This window comes from Paramisgurnus dabryanus, chromosome 8 (genome assembly GCF_030506205.2).
Source record: "Paramisgurnus dabryanus chromosome 8, PD_genome_1.1, whole genome shotgun sequence".
Classification (NCBI taxonomy): domain Eukaryota; kingdom Metazoa; phylum Chordata; class Actinopteri; order Cypriniformes; family Cobitidae; genus Paramisgurnus; species Paramisgurnus dabryanus.
In genome coordinates, this window is record NC_133344.1 from 14,672,852 (window position 1) to 14,690,451 (window position 17,600).

Here is a 17,600-nt window from a genome sequence, read left to right on the forward strand (position 1 = left end):
TACCTCTAGGAGACATTATTAGGAAACATAACATAAGTTTTCACTGCTATGCGGATGATACCCAGCTTTACATCTCATCACATCCCAGCGAAACACACATGTTTTCTAAGCTAACAGACTGCATTAGCGATGTTAGTGACTGGATGGCACATAACTTTCTCATGCTAAACTCCAATAAGATAGAGATACTTATTATCGAACCGAATCGCTACAAACATAGTGGGCCCTATCTTGCACCCAGCGCAATTTACTTTGTCAGTGACGCATGTATCATTTGTATTTTGCACCGGCGCACAGCTGGTTTTTCCCTCCACAAACGCACGTCGGCAAACTAGGGAATGAACTTGCGCAAAAAAAGAGGCGTGTTCCGGCGCAAACCATCCCTGATGCTATTTTGCAGTTTCAAAAAACAATTGCGCCACTGACCAGAAAAAAAAGTTTAAAGTCAGTGGTGCGTTGCGCGTGGTTCATTATGCTATTTTAAGGGCGCATGCTTGACCATAATGTATAGCGTGCACAACGCGCATACACTTTGCATCTAATCTACACAGATGCAACAGTTATTTTTGCAAATCATAAATTGTTAACAAAAAAATATTAATAGTCGAGATAAGGGGAATCATAGTGGTGAGCATTGTGGTGATAGTTTTTATTTATTGTGTGGCTGCATTAAAAAATTATCATGCAAATAACGATTAAAATATTTTCATAAGTTAATAATAATAAGTATGTTGTGTGGCTGTATTACGTTTATTTTATGTAAATAATAATTAAAATGTTTTCACAAGAAACCTTAATGTATGTGAACTTGATTTGTAAGAGTACTTTGGGGTTGGACCTTGCTTGCGTTTCTTGGGTCCGATTTCAAAGCCCCCAAACCCTTTCAGCGGTGAGGGTGGACGCAGCGATGTCCTCTGCTGGCGTCAGGTCCTGAGGCAGATCCACCTCCCGTTACACGGCGTGCCCGATTTATGCTGGCAAGCTTGGGATTCCCCCGTCTCCTGACATCATTATAGCTGGCGCAACGATATGCCAGCTGATGAGACTGTGGCTATTTCCTCTCACGCCTGTTTAACCTACGCTGATTTGGGCGGGTTTCTCCTATCCCCATAGAAAACAATTTATCTGTCTTTGACTGCTCTTACAAGAACGTCGGTCTCCTCAGCTGTGAACCGCTCCTGGCGTGCGCCTGGTAAATCCGTCATAATAATAGCAACCCGCCATGGAACTTGCGCCCTTGCGTTTAAAGGGAATGTTGGATAGCGTTCTGATTGGTTTATTTGACGTTACGCCCAAACCACACCTATGAATAATGAACCTACTTCAGACCAACCCCTTATTGATTTGCGCCTGGCGCAAGAGTTATTTCTCACGCCGGGAAAATAGCAACAGCGCCCAAGATCCGCCCACAAACTCACTTGCGCGTTGCGCTTCGCACTTGCGTTTCAGATCATTAAAATAGGGCCCAATATGTCAGATTACAAGTTGCCCATAGATGGCTGCACGATGGTGCCATCTTCCACGGTTAAGAACTTAGGCGTGATGTTCGACAGCAATTTATCCTTCGATAGTCATATCTCCAATGTCTGCCGCACAGCATTCTTCCATCTTAGAAATATCTAAAAAATACGCCATATGCTGTCTGCATCAGATGCAGAGAAGCTTATCCACGCTTTTATGACCTCTAGAATAGACTATTGTAACTCGTTACTCGGAGGATGCAATGCAAATCAGGTAATCAAGCTTCAGCTAGTTCAAAACGCTTCTGCAAGAGTGCTTACTCGATCTAAGAAGTATGACCAGATAAGTCCAATTCTGACATCTTTACACTGGCTACCAGTTAATTATCGCATACAATTTAAAATATCACTTATCACCTACAAAGCCTTAAATGGCCTAGCACCCTCATATCTTAGAGAATTACTATCAGAATACAATCCATCACGTGCACTGCGGTCTCAAAATTCTGGTATCTTAATTATCCCTAAAATATAAAAAGTGTCTAAAGGTGGAAGATCCTTTTCCTACTTAGCCCCTAAGCTCTGGAATGATTTACCAACCGTTGTCCGAGAATCAGACACAGTAGATACCTTTAAATCTAGACTTTCTCTTTAACAAGGCATTCACATAATTTGTTTTAGTAATGGTACTCATCTCACAATGGCTAGTTTGTACAACCTAATAAATAAATAAAACTAAATCCTCATTTTCATCAATACTTCAAAAGATGGAAAATGTTATTAATATTCTTAAGAAATGTTTAATCTCTCCTTACTCGTTTACATATGTGCAGCAAACCATGAGTCGGCCATAAACTTTCAAAAACAAATGTCACATATAAAATAGAAAAGGCTACATATAAGAAAAAAGAATAGAACACTACTTTGTGCACATACAAACCACAATACAAGGCCCAAACTCCAAAACTAGACTAATTAAACCCCGAATCGGGCTATTAATTGCCAAGCGCAGAGGAGTGATTGAAAGGTATGTATGGCATAATGTTATCACTTGCTCTACCCTCCTCCTGAGGTTTCTGAGTCGAGTAGGGGAGTACTGTGAAGCCCAGACAGGCATCAGGGAGATGGCTGGCGCAGTCTCGTCCCCGTCTCCCCTTTACTCCCTTGCTCGACCGGATTTCAATGAAGCTCGGTGGGTATAGATTTGTGGCGTTAAGGCCACTGGTCGGGGGCGGGACTTTAGTCCTTCTAAGGGAGTCAGTGCGTCGATCTCCAAAAACATGCGCAGGCCCGTGCATTTCCCTCATTCTCCCTAAACCAAACTGTGCAGAGTCTATCACAGGGGGTGACATTGCATCTATATATATGTGTGTGTGTATATGTATGTGTACACATGTGAATGGCCCCTACGCTAATAGGATTTTGTTTTCTTTCTTCATGTCTCGTCCTCGACCCCAAGGACAATGAGACAAACAGTCCCAGTTCTGGTAAATATGAAAGTCGGCACACCTAAGCCGGGGAGGCAGCCTTCTTGGGCTTAACTAAAGGGCGATTTATAGTCGTGCGTAGGTCCTACGGCGTAGCAGCGACGGCGTAGGTTCCTCGTCGGTTTTCATTTATACTTGTGCGTCGCCGTCCGTGTCGACGTGCAAACACACGCGAAACCGCTGGTTGGCAGTAATCACGCGTGTAACCACAGTAGCAGCAGAAGTCGTCACAGAAGAAGAAGCTAAGCAATTTAACCCACAAACGAAGAAGAAATAGCAACTTGTTGTGTATAATTTGAGAAGACCAGCAATGATGGAAGTAAATAAACAGCGACTTATGTTGCAGTTTGAGTTAAATCACTCCTCAACTTGGCTCATCTTTGTTTTCACCGTCTCAAACGGAAATACCTATGACGCAGTTTTTTTACCTGACGGGAGGGGTTCTGGTGGACCAATCACAGAGCTTACGGTCCGCATAGAGCCGACGCGCTGTTAGAAATGTTGTGAGGTGCGCGTCAGGCTACGCAGAGCTACGCACAGGCTACGGATAGCCTACGCCGTAGCTACGCCGTAGGACCTACGCACGACTATAAATCGCCCTTTAGCATCCTCTTCTTTATGTTACATTAGTAATACGCACGCTTATCATGTTGATTCATAGTCGCAGCAAATTTAGCTGCTTGTGCTATTGTGTATTATGTTGGGTTATCTGTCGATTTTCTGTGCTTTCCACTGCTTCTATTAATGTAAAGCTGCTTTGAAACAATCACCAATTGTGAAAAGCGCTATATAAATAAAATTGAATTGAAAATTGAATTGAATTCATCTGGAATAATGTCAGGTTTCATCATGCCCATTAGGTCCAAAACTGGTTTGCTATTCATCCCCATTTTTCTGCTGTCTACCTGCCTCAATATTCACCATTTCTAAATCCTATTGTGGAGTTTTTCTCCACATGGCGCTGAAAAGTTGGATACGCCATACAAGAAGGTTCTTTTCACAGTGTCTGGCAAGAGAGAATATGGCATGTAAAGTGGATGAAGTATTGTGCCTGGACCCAGCCCGGAGGAATGATGGAGCCTTGATACACCCAACCATCCCCACATGCAAGCACACATGTTTGGTTTTACACTACATGCAACAACACTACATTTTGATGTATTTTTTTCTTTTCAAACTGCGTACACAGTGCCGGTCCTAGATCCTGGGGGGCCCTAAGCAAACCTTTGTGACAGGCCGTCTTGTCAGTGCATTTTTAAAAACCATTCAATGTTGCTGTTAGTTATTTGTTAACTAACCACATAGTGTATTATCTTACAGCTGTATATTTTTCCATATGTTCATTACTTTGAAACCCTGACTGACAAACTTGCTGATTATAACATGAAACATGTAGGACTTTTTAAAGCTGTTTTCATTTAAAATGTGTTATGAGAAGCACAAAAAATAAATCTGATTTAAATAAAAAAAAAAAAGGTTGCATATTATGCGTGCTGCACGTCATCTAGCTTGGTTTATTTAAGTTAAATAAGCATTTCATTTGCAAGTTTTGAGCATAATTAACCGTTAACTAAGAATAATAGTCAACTTTATAATTGTTAATATTCTGAAATAGCATACGTCTTTATGTCGCATGCAGCCTACAAATGTGACCTCTGAAGGCAGCAGCCTTCAGATTAAGAAACGGCCTGCATGTTGTTCGAGTACATATCAGTGAATAAAAAAATCAGTAAGTATTTTTAAAAACCTGCATAAATCTGCATGTTTGCAAATTATTTAAATTATAGCGTCTTGTTTTCATTAAACATGCACAACGTGCAAACACGCTCGCAGACCGCTGGTAGGCAGTAACCACACATGTAACCACAGTAGCAAGGCGACCGTCAAAGAAAAAAAGAAGCTTGGCAAGTTAACCCACAAACGAAGAAGAAACAGCAACTTGTGTATGATTTGAGAAGACCAGCAATGATGGAAGTAAATAAACAGCGACGTTTGTTGCAGTTTGAGTTAAATCATTCCTCAACTTGGCCATTCTTTGTTTTCACCATCGCAAACAGAAATACCTATGACGCAGTTTTTTTTTTACCTGACGGGAGGGGTTCTGGTGGGCCAATCACAGAGGTGCACGTCATAACAAAAAAAGTTATGCCAGATATACTTGGGCCGTTGTTAATATACCTGGGAGACTTTTTCTTGCGGATCCTCTCCGCTCCCCCTTTCTTATTTTTGGAGCCTCTGTTGTCCATAATGATTTTTATTAAGTGCAAGGCTAAATGCTGCGCTATCATCACTGTATATTTCCCCATAAACCCAGCAGCTGCTTGGACAAATCCACTTGAGGGGTGGGGCAGGGGGGCGCGATCGTAACACACACTGAACCTGTCATGAAGAGCCCGAAAATATTTACCTGTCACCCCGCCCCCCAAACCAAATGCAACTGCATTTATAAATGACGTGCCGAAAATAAATAACTTCAAGATTTTTTTATGCCAAAATGTTTGAGGCCACTGGCCCACATGTAGACCGGCCCACCGGGCATTTGCCCGGTTGTACAGATTACCAGTCCGAGCCTGTTTTGGAGTACAAATGGGAAAAGAGTTCCTGAATTTTAAAAAGTGTGGTCACTGAATGCATTTTGTCTGAAAGCAATAAAAAATGGTTCACAGTTTGGTTTCGCTGACTATGTGAAGAGTTTTAAAAATGTGCTTTCGGTATTGAACAGTGCTTGTTAGAAACAAACAAACAAAAAACTGTAAGCAAATCAAGAATGAGCTGATTTTTTTAGTCTTTGAATTTTTGTGAAATATTTTTTATTTTATTTTTTCCGACTAAATATTAATTATCCCAAAATTATTGTATTAAAAGAATGATCGATTAGAAATGTTTTTTTTTTTTTTGATGTACATGAATGTGATGGAAACTCGTATCTTAATGGTATCTGCTACCAGTACAACAGCAGGTTACAGCCGGACTCCAACTTCACCACAGGTTTTCAAGGTTTGATCCATTAATGATCCATCCTGTAAGCCCTTATGAACTATTGATTTATTTTTATTTATTCAGTTTTGTCATTTCTTCAAGTTTTGTTTTAGTTTTTTTTTATACAAAAGTTGTAAAGTGTAAGATATGATTGTCTGAATTTTGCATCTTTCTACAGAATGCACAAAGCAAGAAGTCAATCTGGTGTTTCTGTTTGATGGATCTGAAAGTATGACAACAGATCAATTTAATTTAAACAAAGATTTCATCGTAAATATTATGACAAAACTATCAAACTCCTCCATAAAGGTAAAAGTATCTACAGTATGTGAAAATGTTCTTTTTGGGTCAGTTTTATTTATTTATTTTGTAATAAGATTATTAAAGTTTGGGTTGGGTTGTGTCTTTCTGTATGCCATAGTTTGCCGCTGTCCAATTTTCCAAATCTTTCCGAACTGTGTTCGACTTCAATGACTATCAGAACAACCTCGCTAAAGAGAAACTCATGAAAGAGATGCACATGAATGAAATCACAAACACGCACGGTGCAATACAATACACATTGTGAGTGAACGCTTTTATCGTAGTATATTTTCACAACTGTGATGGCAAGCTGATGTTATAAAAATAAAAAGGCATTCATACGAATGTCAATGACAGTATGAATTAAAATGTACAGAGAGCTACATGTTTTCAAATATGAATAATTGTGATGTTTTGATTCACCGCCAGAGACAAACTGTTGAATAACATGTCGTCTGGAGTGAACCCCAATGCTACAAAAGCACTGGTGATAATAACTGATGGAGACCCAAGTGATGTTGATTATGATAATGTCATCAAGTCATGTGAAGAGCAAAATATCCTCCGGTACATAATTGGGGTGAGTTTCTTTATATTGCACAAGTCAAGCTTAAATAGATTTGTTCTCATTATACACAATCCTGGTCTTAATGTACATGACCCATCAGTGCGAGTTAATCCCTTTAATCCAAACAAGAAAGCACTGATTACACATCTTGCGATAGAGCTAACAAAACACCATACAATACAAAGCTATGTTTCAAAGTATAGATGCAAACTGCTGTCAGCGAGTTGTGTTGCTCAGGGAAAACTTCCTAATGTCGTGTGTCCAAGATGGCGCTGCCCTGATGACGCTGCCCTGCAGGCGACATGGAGGAGAGTTCTTGCTGCACATTATCTGCGTGTTTTTGCTGTGTTTGTTTTTCTGTAAATCAAATTATTTGTTCGCGTACTATGTATTAAGTTTGTTTGGCGCGAGTATTACTGGGAGCGGATCACTATTAAGGAGGAGATATATAGAAGTGGTGGCGGTGACATGGCTAATCATGACTAGCTGTGCCGCACAAGGAGCTACACATGAGTTGGCAGACTTCAGACCACTGTTATACGCAGTGCTTTAAGTGGCCCAAAAGAGGTGCCGGTACTCTATTTTTTTATTTTTTTTATTTTTTTGCTGACTCGACTCCTATATTGAAGGGGTTTTATATTCAGCAGTCAACAGACGACCTTGTAAAAAATAATAAATCATTTTATCAGGGCTGCCAACTTCTGAGTTCAGCTTGGAGTGAGATTTTTTTGGGGGGTGGGAATATTTTTTTATATAAGTCCTAACCATTTGCCAATTGATAATATTGTGGATTTTAGCTATTTCTGTGTTAAATAGTTGGAAAAGAATGCGTAAAAAATCGAATCATATTTTAGAAATTAAATTGAAATAAAAGCTTTTACTGAGTTTAAATGCCTGAGATTAGAGTCTTTATTATTATTTTATACATTTCTATTATGCTTTCCTTCTGATAAAAGTGCCAAAAAAGTTCTTAAAATCTAATGAATACTGGTCTCTGTAAAATGTATAACTGCAGATAACTGCAGCTTTGATTCAGTTTATCCACTGAGAAAGAGAAGCGTAAAGTGATGATTTGTGATTGGTGATAAAGGGACTGTCACAATCAAATAAACCAAATGAGTACTTTATATTAAACTACAGCAACAGATAATGTGCATGTCAAGACCATATAATTATATTTCGTATATATTATTGTTTATAGATGTCAAATATCAATTGACTTTTTTCTCTTTTATTAAAACCTGTCACCGCAAACATCACGCAGGCTTGTACTGCTTACAAACATGCACACGCGGGTGAGGGTTGATTAAAATTGCTGTTTTCTGAGGGTATCTGCGTGCGTGGAATCCGGGCAAGTCTCTGCTTTTCATCCAGACCTTGACGCTTTGTGTGTTCGACTGGTGCGGAGCTGACTGATCGTCGTATGACATCAGAGTAACGCGAGAGCAAAGGTAAAGGCGGACCCTTTTGTAACATTTCGACTTGCTCTCGCGGTACTCTGATGTCCTCGCTGTCGAACTTCCTGCGCAGCGCCACATAAAGTGAAATGCTCTTTGACTCTTTGCAGCAAAGTACCAGCAACATGAGAAGGGGATGGGACGCAAAAGACAGTGAAGGTACGCTAAAATATAAAAGTGTCAGTACTGCGAGCACTGGTTTATAGCTACTTACATCGTGCGTTGCTCTTTCACCATCGCGCAGCCGCGCACTCGCTCTGTAGTTTGTAGCTGACGCTCCGGCATCTGTAAACAATAACTCCACCTTCTTTGATTTGATTGGCCTTCGCATCATTTTGATTTTGACGAGCGCTTTATGCTGATTGAGGCACGCCAGATAGAGGTAGGCGTTTTACAGTATTTACAGTTAGGTATATTAGGCAATTATTTAATGACTTTTATTAAACTCAATGGGAATCTCAATGGTGGGCACGAGCCTGCGTGAGAAAATGGATGTGTGGTGTGAGAGCGTAGAATGGGGTCAATTGCGTGAGTCTCACGGCGAATGCGTGAGAGTTGGCAGCTATGTTTTATAAATTTGTGGATTTGCTTGAGCTAGAAATAGCTACTGAACATAAATAAAATGTGCAAAATGATTTTGAAAAAATACCATTAGAAAGAGCTACTGTAGAAAGAGCTTTTGAACATAAATAAAATGTGCAAAAGGTAGATATGTGAGTAAAATTTTCAGCATGGTTAAATGCCAAAACTTCTTGTTCAGATAGAAAGAGCTTGAAAAAAAAACCTTAAAATGACACCAAGACCATGTCTATGGGGTCAAGAATAACAAAATACTGGCCATTTGAAACTCTAAAGTCATTTATTTTGTCCCATTGTTTTCCATTTTGCGGGTGGTAAAACTACTGTGCACGTCGTTCAAATTCATTGAAATTTCGTTTACTGGTAGTTTAGCAATTATACTAAATGTATATTACAATTTCAAGAATGTTTTCTGCACATCACCTGAGGAAATCCGAAGTTGCTTCGAGGGGAACCAAACTGACAGCCGCGACAGCGGAGATTATCACGTACCTACAAGGCTTGCGTCTGACCTGCAGCTATCATTCTGGCATGGTGGGATGTCAGCGAGTCCTCTGATTCTGACCTTGTTCTTTTACTACTCAGAGTCTAAAACAAGGAGGGCATATTACGTGTTCATTGTATTTTCATTTTAACCGAGCAGCTATGGTTGCGCGTTTCACACACAAACACACACCTCTTCAGAGCACGTTGACACTGACTGACGGACGCATGCGCTTTTAACTTGTAAACGCAAGGGTGTATGGGTAATGTAGTCTCTGCTCTCGGTGGGACGAATTAGGAAGCGTACATTAAAGCGCAGCGCAGCCAAAGAATTAAATTAAACCTCTGATTTTTAAACAGATGTGCAAATGAGCATTCCGGTACGCTAAAAGCACGTTCTGGGCGCACGGAGAGGTGGTGGTACGCTCAAGAGCTATTTTTAGAAGTGGCGGTACTGAGTACCGGGGCGTTCCGGCCCACTTAAAGCACTGGTTATACAGCAGAACGGAGCTTTTGGATTTGCGGAGTTATGGCACGTTATCGTTGGGAAGTCCGATGGGAGAAATACCTAAGGAGCTACTACGGCAACCGAGGCCCGCTCCTTGTCGTGTCAGGAAGCGGGGCAAGAGAGGCGGCGTAAGGCAGCGTGTCCGAAGAGCCAGCAAACTACCTCTGCCACCAGTATTACTTTGCAATCCTCGCTCCCTGCGGAACAAGCTGGATGAGCTGTACACAAGTTGAAGTTTGTTATGAGTATCGTGAGTCTGGATCAATGTTTTTTTTTACTGAAACTTGGTTTTCCAATGACGTACCAGACAGCCTAATACAAATTGATGGCTTTTCTCATGTACGTTTGGACCGAGATGAACACTCGATAAAAAGAGAGGCAGGGGAGTTTGTGTATATATTAACGATAGCTGGTGTCGTAATTTCGCAGTACGTGCAGAGGCGATTCTAGGGTCTATGGGGGCCCCAAGCAGAAAATTCCCTGTGTGCAAGAAGTGTGCAAAACTTCTATACAATGTCCTTTGCTTAACCCACTATTCTACAGTGCAACAGTTATTGCGAAAGATACTTATATACAAGTGTAATCTTCATCATACCTAACATTATTAACATGTTTGGAAATAATGACAGCAGAGAAATATTTTCTACATTATACAATGATAGCAATGATTAATAACTTATTTTTACAAGAATGTTTTAAGAAACCAGTCATTTTATGACTGCTATACTAAATAATCTCAGTCATAGTTACTGCTAACTGTTATGTAAGTTAGTGTCCTAGAGTTTAATATTAGTAAACTAAATATTAATTTCATATCTGAAAATACAGAACACTATAACACATACATCTGTTGATTTTCTCAGCAACAATGCAATTCTATAGACTTGACAAGAGGTTTTCCAAAAAATTTGTTTGATAATGTTTGAGACCTGACAGGGTGAGGATGTAGTTTGTCTTACCTCCCTTAAACTCATCATCTCTCTTTTCTTCTTCCATTTCCCTGCTTTGCACAAAACATTTCTGATGTCCATCTACAGAAGCCAATAATGATCGAGTCAAAATAAGATTTGCATTGTTATTTAGAAACTTCCTTAAGTCTCGTCATGTTTTCATAAGCTAACTCACTCGCGTCTTTTGAATGTGGTTTTGCGCGAATGAACGCAAAGACGCGCGCGGACATGAATATGTGCGTGTACGCGTCATTGCGACTGCTTCGTCGCTTTTACAAGCGTAAATTGGTAACTACATTGCATATAGATCCGTTTTTGCCGCGATTGTCTTTGTAAAGGATTGCACTAGTTAACTGCTAAAATTTAAACTTGAGATTTACACCGGGGCACAAAAGATTTACACTTGGGCACGTGCCTGACTGGAGCTGGACCGGACACATTAAACCACATGTGGGTACAGAGGGCTGCTCACTTTACCGCCTTTTTGCGGTTAAATTGTTTTAAATCACTTGAGTTTTAGCATTTGCAAGCCTTTGAAACACGTGCAAATGATAAACTTTTCCTATTTAAATTTGCGTATTAATCTGGCAATCGCATGCAAGCCAAACCGTGGGTCTGATCCGTACGGATCAACTGCGACAGCACGACTGAACGATACAACGTCACCCATTCGCTACGTTCATTTTCGAAACTGGCAAGTTATCCACCTGGGTTGGATTTTGACTGGGCTAAGCCAATGTCAATCAACATTCCATCCAATCGGAATTCTGATATGCAGTCATGTTGAGTATCTATGTTCATCTACCGGGTGTAGCTGGCCATCCGAGAAACAAACTCGGGGGCCCTCTAGTGGCTCGGGGCTCCAAGCAGTTGCCTGCCTCGCCTGTTGACAAGGTGCGCCTCTGAGTACGTGACAGTATATGCAATCTTGATTTAGAATTATTGTGTATTACATTACGGCCATACTATTTACCAAGATAATTTACGAACATTTTTATTTGTGCTGTGTATATTCCACCTGGTGGGAATATTAATAGAGCATCCAGTCAAATTGCTGACTGTGTCCACAGACACTTACAAAACAAACCTGATGCACCCTTATTGATCCTTGGTGATTTTAATCAGTGTGGTTTGGAGAGGTCCTTACCAGGGTTTTTTCAGTATGTAAAGTGTGCCACAAGGAAAAATAACACTCTCGATAAGTGCTACGGTAACATCAAGGATGCATATGTGGCCAAAGCCAGACCCCCCCTAGGTAATTCAGACCACAACACTGTCCATCTGCTCCCCACTTACCGCTCAGTTTTCAAGTCCAACAAACCAGCATCTAAGGTGGTAAAAGTGTGGTCCAGTGATAGTATAGAGGAGCTGAAAGGATGTTTTCTTTGTACAGACTGGGACATTTTTATCAAGATACAGACATAGATATAGTAACTGAATCAATTACTGCATATATCTCATTTTGTGTGGATTCAATTATACCTCAAAAAGTTGTGAGAACATATTCGAACAATAAACCGTATATAACCTGAGAGATTAAAGGCTGTATAAAAATGAAGAAAATAGCCTACAAGTCGGGGGACATTTTGGGACTTAGGTCAGCACAAAAAGACCTTAACCGGCAACTGAGAACAGCAAGAACGCGATATAAGGAACAGGCTGAACAATATCTGTTAAAAACAGACACCAAAGGACTGTGGAACTCAATTCGAGGAATGACTAACATGACTCCAAAAGGAAAACCAATGGTAGCCTGCAACGAATTGGAAAGGGCAAATGAAATGAACATGTTTTATATGAGATTTGAGACTTTTAAAGAATGCAGTGAAATATTAAGTAAAATAAATTATAATAGTTGTAATGATAGAATACTAATAGACTCAAACCCTGAAGGTCTTTAAATCTTTGCATTTTAACAAAGCAACGGGACCAGATGGAATGTCATGCTTCCTTTTAAAGACATTTGCTGAGGAGCTCACACCAGTCTGGCATAGCCTCTTCCAGCTCTCACTTGATTTGCATAAAATACCAGAGCTCTGGAAAAAAATCTGTTATAATTCCAATTCCTAAAAATTCTTCTCCTCAGGACAATAATGACTATAGGCCAGTGGCCTTGACGTCTAATGTCATGAAATCAATGGAAAAGGTTATTATAGGAGAGCTGAGAAGACAAGTGGACCCATCTTTAGATCATTATCAGTTTGCTTATAAGAGTAACCGTGGTACTAATGATGCTATTTCAACACTAATGAACCTTGTTTTGAAGCTCCTGGAAAGTTCAGTTGCCCTATGCAAGGTTGCTTTTTATAGATTTTGGTTAGGCGTTTAAAGGGGCCATGGCATGAAAATCTGACTTTTTCCATGTTTAAGTGCTATTATTGGGTCCCTTGTGCTGCTATCAACCTAGAAAATATGAAAAAGATCAACCCAGTAACTTAGTTTTGGTACACCATTCTCTACAAGCACATGAAAAAATAGGTCGTTGAAATTTGGCTCTCCTTATGATGTCATAAGGAGCTCTTATTATAATTAAACCACCCCTTAATCCAACCACAGCACTGCCATTTAGTGCAGAGAGAAAATAATTCACAGAACAATTGAGTTTCAATTTCAACAAACCACCATCATTGTGATCAGTGTTTGAATTTCATCCGCTCATGTGCATTTTAAAGGACACACCCAAAACGGCACATTTTTGCACACACCTACAAAGTGGCAATTTTAACATGCTATAATAAATTATTTATATGGTATTTTGAGCTAAAACTTCACATATGTGCTCTGGGGACACCAAAGATTTATTTGAGATCTTAAAAAAGTCCTGTGACATGGCCCCTTTAATACAATTCAACCACATATTCTTCTGGAGAAATTACTAAGTTTAAATGTTAATTCTTCTCTAATATATTGGTATTATTCCTTCTTGACAAACAGGATGCAACAAGTAAAAATTAACTCTGTGTTATCTGATGTTGCAGTAAGTAGTATGGGGGCTCCACAAGGTTGTGTAAGTTCACCTTTTCTATTTACTCTATACACAAATGACTGTGTTCGTCACCAATCAAACCAATTTATATTAAAATTTTCAGATGACACGGTCATTGTGAACCTGTTAACAAGAGATTCAATTTTATTTTTTATTTTTTTATTTTTTTATAGCGCTTTTCACAGAAGTCAATTGTTTCAAAGCAGCTTTACATAAATAAAAGCAGTGAAAAGCACAGAAAAACGACAGATAGCACAACAAAATACATGATAGCATGAGCAGTTAAATTTGCTGCGGCTATGACTCAATATTATAAGTGCACGTATTACTAAAGCAACGTATAGAAGAGGAAGCTAGGTAAAGCCCAAAAAGGCTGCCTCCCCGGGGTGAAAAACCCCCTAGGAGAAAAAAAAACCCGGGCTTTTATCCGAGGAAAAATAAGTCCTAGGAGGGAAAAACCCTTGGGAGAACGGATAAGGAGATTTAGCGGAGATTAAGCGGTTCTGCCGGTGATCGTTGGTCAGGCATCAGCTGGGCATCACGTTGAAGGACGGCCAGTAGATCAGAGGTGTGCCGACTTTCACATCTACCGGGACTGGGTCTTTTTGTCTCGTTGTCCTCGGGTCGAGGACGAGACAGGGAGAGAAAAACAAAATCGTATTAGCGTAGTGGCCGTTCATATGTATTGAAGTATCACACAGTGACGTGGTTTAACTCAGCTTAGTTCCAGACAGACTAACTATTGCGGCATAATTATATTATCTACAGTTTAGGATTTAGCAAATTGGGGGCCCAATGCGAAGGTATATATGGTAAATAAGGGTCACCTTCCGATCTTTAAGAGAAAATGAAACCTGACGCCCGTTTGACTAAGGCCTAAATCCCCACTGTCGTCGTTAATTCAGGTTCAGTGGCAAACGGGTCTATATTGTATACCATTTACAGGACCAGGAGAAAACGCCAAAAACATCGCAACCCGACCATACGTGCTAACCCGTTTGACTAAGGCTGGAAGCCCCACTGTCGTCGTTAATGCAGGTTCAGTGGCAAACGGGTCTGTATGGCATACTATTCACAAGAAACACGAAAGCGCGAAAAACGCAACCCGACCATACATACCAACCCGTTTGACTAAGGCTGGAGGCCCCACTGTCGTTGTTAATGCAGGTTCAGTGGCAAACGGGTCTGTATGGCATACTATTCATAAGACTTGTGATAACGCCAAAATCGCAACCCGACCATACGTGCCAACCCGTTTGACTAAGGCTGGAGGCCCCACTGTCGTCGTTAATGCAGGTTCAGTGGCAAACGGGTCTGTATGGCATACTATTCACAAGACACACGGAAGCACCAAAATCGCAACCCAACCATACGTGCCAAACCGTTTGACAAAGGCCAGAAGCCCCACTGTCGTCGTTAATGCAGGTTCAGTGGCAAACGGTGGCAAACTATTTAATGCAATTCATTTTAAGTGTTCATGCAGAAAAGGTTTTTATTTATTTATTTGGTTGGTCTGTGACCGTGAGTGCTTTGTTCCGTGAAAATAACTATTGCGAGTTAAGAACCTTTACTAGACAAATTATGCGAATGCTTTGTTGAAGAGAAAAGTTTTAAGTCTAGATTTAAAATGATCGACTGTGTCTGATTCTCGGACATCGGTTGGCAAATCATTCCAGAGCTTAGGGGCTAAGTAGGAAAAGGATCTTCCACTTTTAGACACTTTTGATAGTCTAGGGATAATCAATAGGCCAGAATTTTGCGACCGTAGTGTGTGTGATGGATTGTATTCTGACAGTAATTCTCTAAGATATGAGGGTGCTAAGCCATTTAAAGCTTTGTAGGTGATTAGTGATATTTTAAATTGGATGCGATATTTAACTGGTAGCCAGTGTAAAGATGTCAGAATTGGGCTTATGTGGTCATACTTCTTAGATCGAGTAAGTACCCTTGCAGAAGCATTTTGAACTAGCTGAAGCTTGTTGACCTGATTTGAATGGCATCCCCCGAGTAGCGAGTTACAATAGTCTATTCTAGAGGTCATAAAAGCATGAATAAGCTTCTCTGCGTCAGATGTAGACAGTATATGGCGTATTTTTGAGATATTTCTAAGATGGAAGAATGCTGTGCGGCAGACGTTGGTGATATGACTATCAAAGGATAAGTTGCTGTCGAACATCACACCTAAGTTCCTAACCGTGGAAGATGGCACCACAGTACAGCCATCTATGTGCAATTTGTAATCTGACATATTATGTTTGTAGCGATTTGGTTCAATAATAAGTATCTCTTTCTTATTGGAGTTGAGCTTAAGAAAGTTATGTGCCATCCAGTCACTAACATTGCTAATGCAGTCTTTTAGCTTAGAAAACGTGTGTGTTTCGCTGGGATGCGAGGAGATGTAAAGCTGGGTATCATCCGCATAGCAGTGAAAACTTATGTTATGTTTCCTGATAATGTCTCCTAGGGGTAACATGTATAACGAGAACAGGATAGGACCTAAAACTGATCCCTGCGGTACACCGTATTTAACCAGGGAGTGATATGACTCTTCCTCATTTAGATAAACAAAGTGATAGCGATTGGTTAGATATGACCTAAACCAGGCTAGCGCCTGACCACTGATACCAACATAGTTTTCTAGTCTAGATTCCAGCACTGATGAGTTTAAAGCAGCTTTGGAGGGGCTTGTAGACTGATGTGATGCTCATCACCTCCTGATTAATGTTAAAAAAACTGAAGAGGTGATTATAGATCCCAGATCACTGGGGGACAGGAGCCCTGTCATAATACATGGACAGAATAGACAGACGGCTTCTTACAAATATTTGGGAGTTCATATTGATAATGAGCTGAAATGGCAAACCCATGTCTCAAGTATTTGTTCAAGAGTTCACCAGCGTTTAAATTTTTTACGAAGATTAAGATTATATGGAGTCAGTAGCAATATTATGCAAATTTTTTATAAAGCTACGATTGAGTCTGTCTTGCGTTAAGGAATTACCAATTGGTTTGGAAGTTTAACAATGAAAACGAGAGCCCAGATAAGCAATTTAGTTAAGGTAGCAGGGAAAATCATCGGAGTACGGACACTAAACACTTTACGGGACATTTTTAAGAGGTCTTTGTTGCTGCAGGTTAATACAATTGTACTGGACCCTTCACACGTTTTGTATTCTGAGTATGTGTTGATTAACTCTGGAAGGCGATACAGGGTCCCATTATGTAGGTATAATCGCTATAAACATTATTTTGTCCCACAGTCGATAAAACTGCTTAATGAGCAAGGGTGATGATATGGTAGTGAATAGTAGTGGTATGTTTTTTTTTTTTTTTTTTAAGGACAAGTTCGGTATTTTAGACTTAAAGCCCTGTTTTCAGATTTTTTTTATGGTGAAATAGAATCGTTTTGACTGATTTTTCGACATATGCGGCTGCCCCGAGAATTTTTGGGTGTTTGTGTTTCAGCTCTCACCTCTACAATGGGTTTAATGGTGCACTGGAACAATCCTTCCTAAAATGCATTAAACTTTCGTTTACAAAGACGTGAAACTCACCGAGTGGTCAGGGGTGTTCACTGGTATGCTCACACAAAAATCGCTGCAAAATACGCATTCCAACAGGTTTTATCGTAGTTTTTGCCAACTCCATTGACTTGTATTAGTTGTGCTGTGAGGTACGGTATTACTCCGCGCCAGGAACTTTGTTTCTATTCTTGCAATTGGCAATGGCAGATTAGTGCCACCACCTGGGCTGGAGTGTCTATTATTCAAGCTCTAAGCGGAAGAATGTACGGGTGTGAGGCGTTTGGAAAAATAGGTCCACAAGTTAACAACGAATGCT

At 40.2% G+C, this 17,600-nt stretch overlaps 2 protein-coding genes across 2 annotated transcripts in view; both read left to right on the top strand.

Annotated features, from left to right (window-relative positions):
* The window catches only part of LOC135770805 (integrin alpha-M-like), a 164,361-nt gene that overhangs the window by 102,609 nt on the left and 44,152 nt on the right, over positions 1–17,600 (top strand). The gene's annotated exons all lie outside the window — the stretch shown is intronic.
* Positions 5,853–17,600, top strand: part of LOC135770804 (integrin alpha-M-like) — a 44,586-nt gene continuing 32,838 nt past the window's right edge. Inside the window, exons 1-4 of the mRNA XM_065280615.2 lie at positions 5,853–5,944; positions 6,105–6,235; positions 6,348–6,490; positions 6,659–6,809. Coding sequence (XP_065136687.2) covers positions 6,158–6,235; positions 6,348–6,490; positions 6,659–6,809 — 372 coding nt within the window. The 5' untranslated portion in view covers positions 5,853–5,944; positions 6,105–6,157. The remainder of the gene's footprint in view (positions 5,945–6,104; positions 6,236–6,347; positions 6,491–6,658; positions 6,810–17,600) is intronic.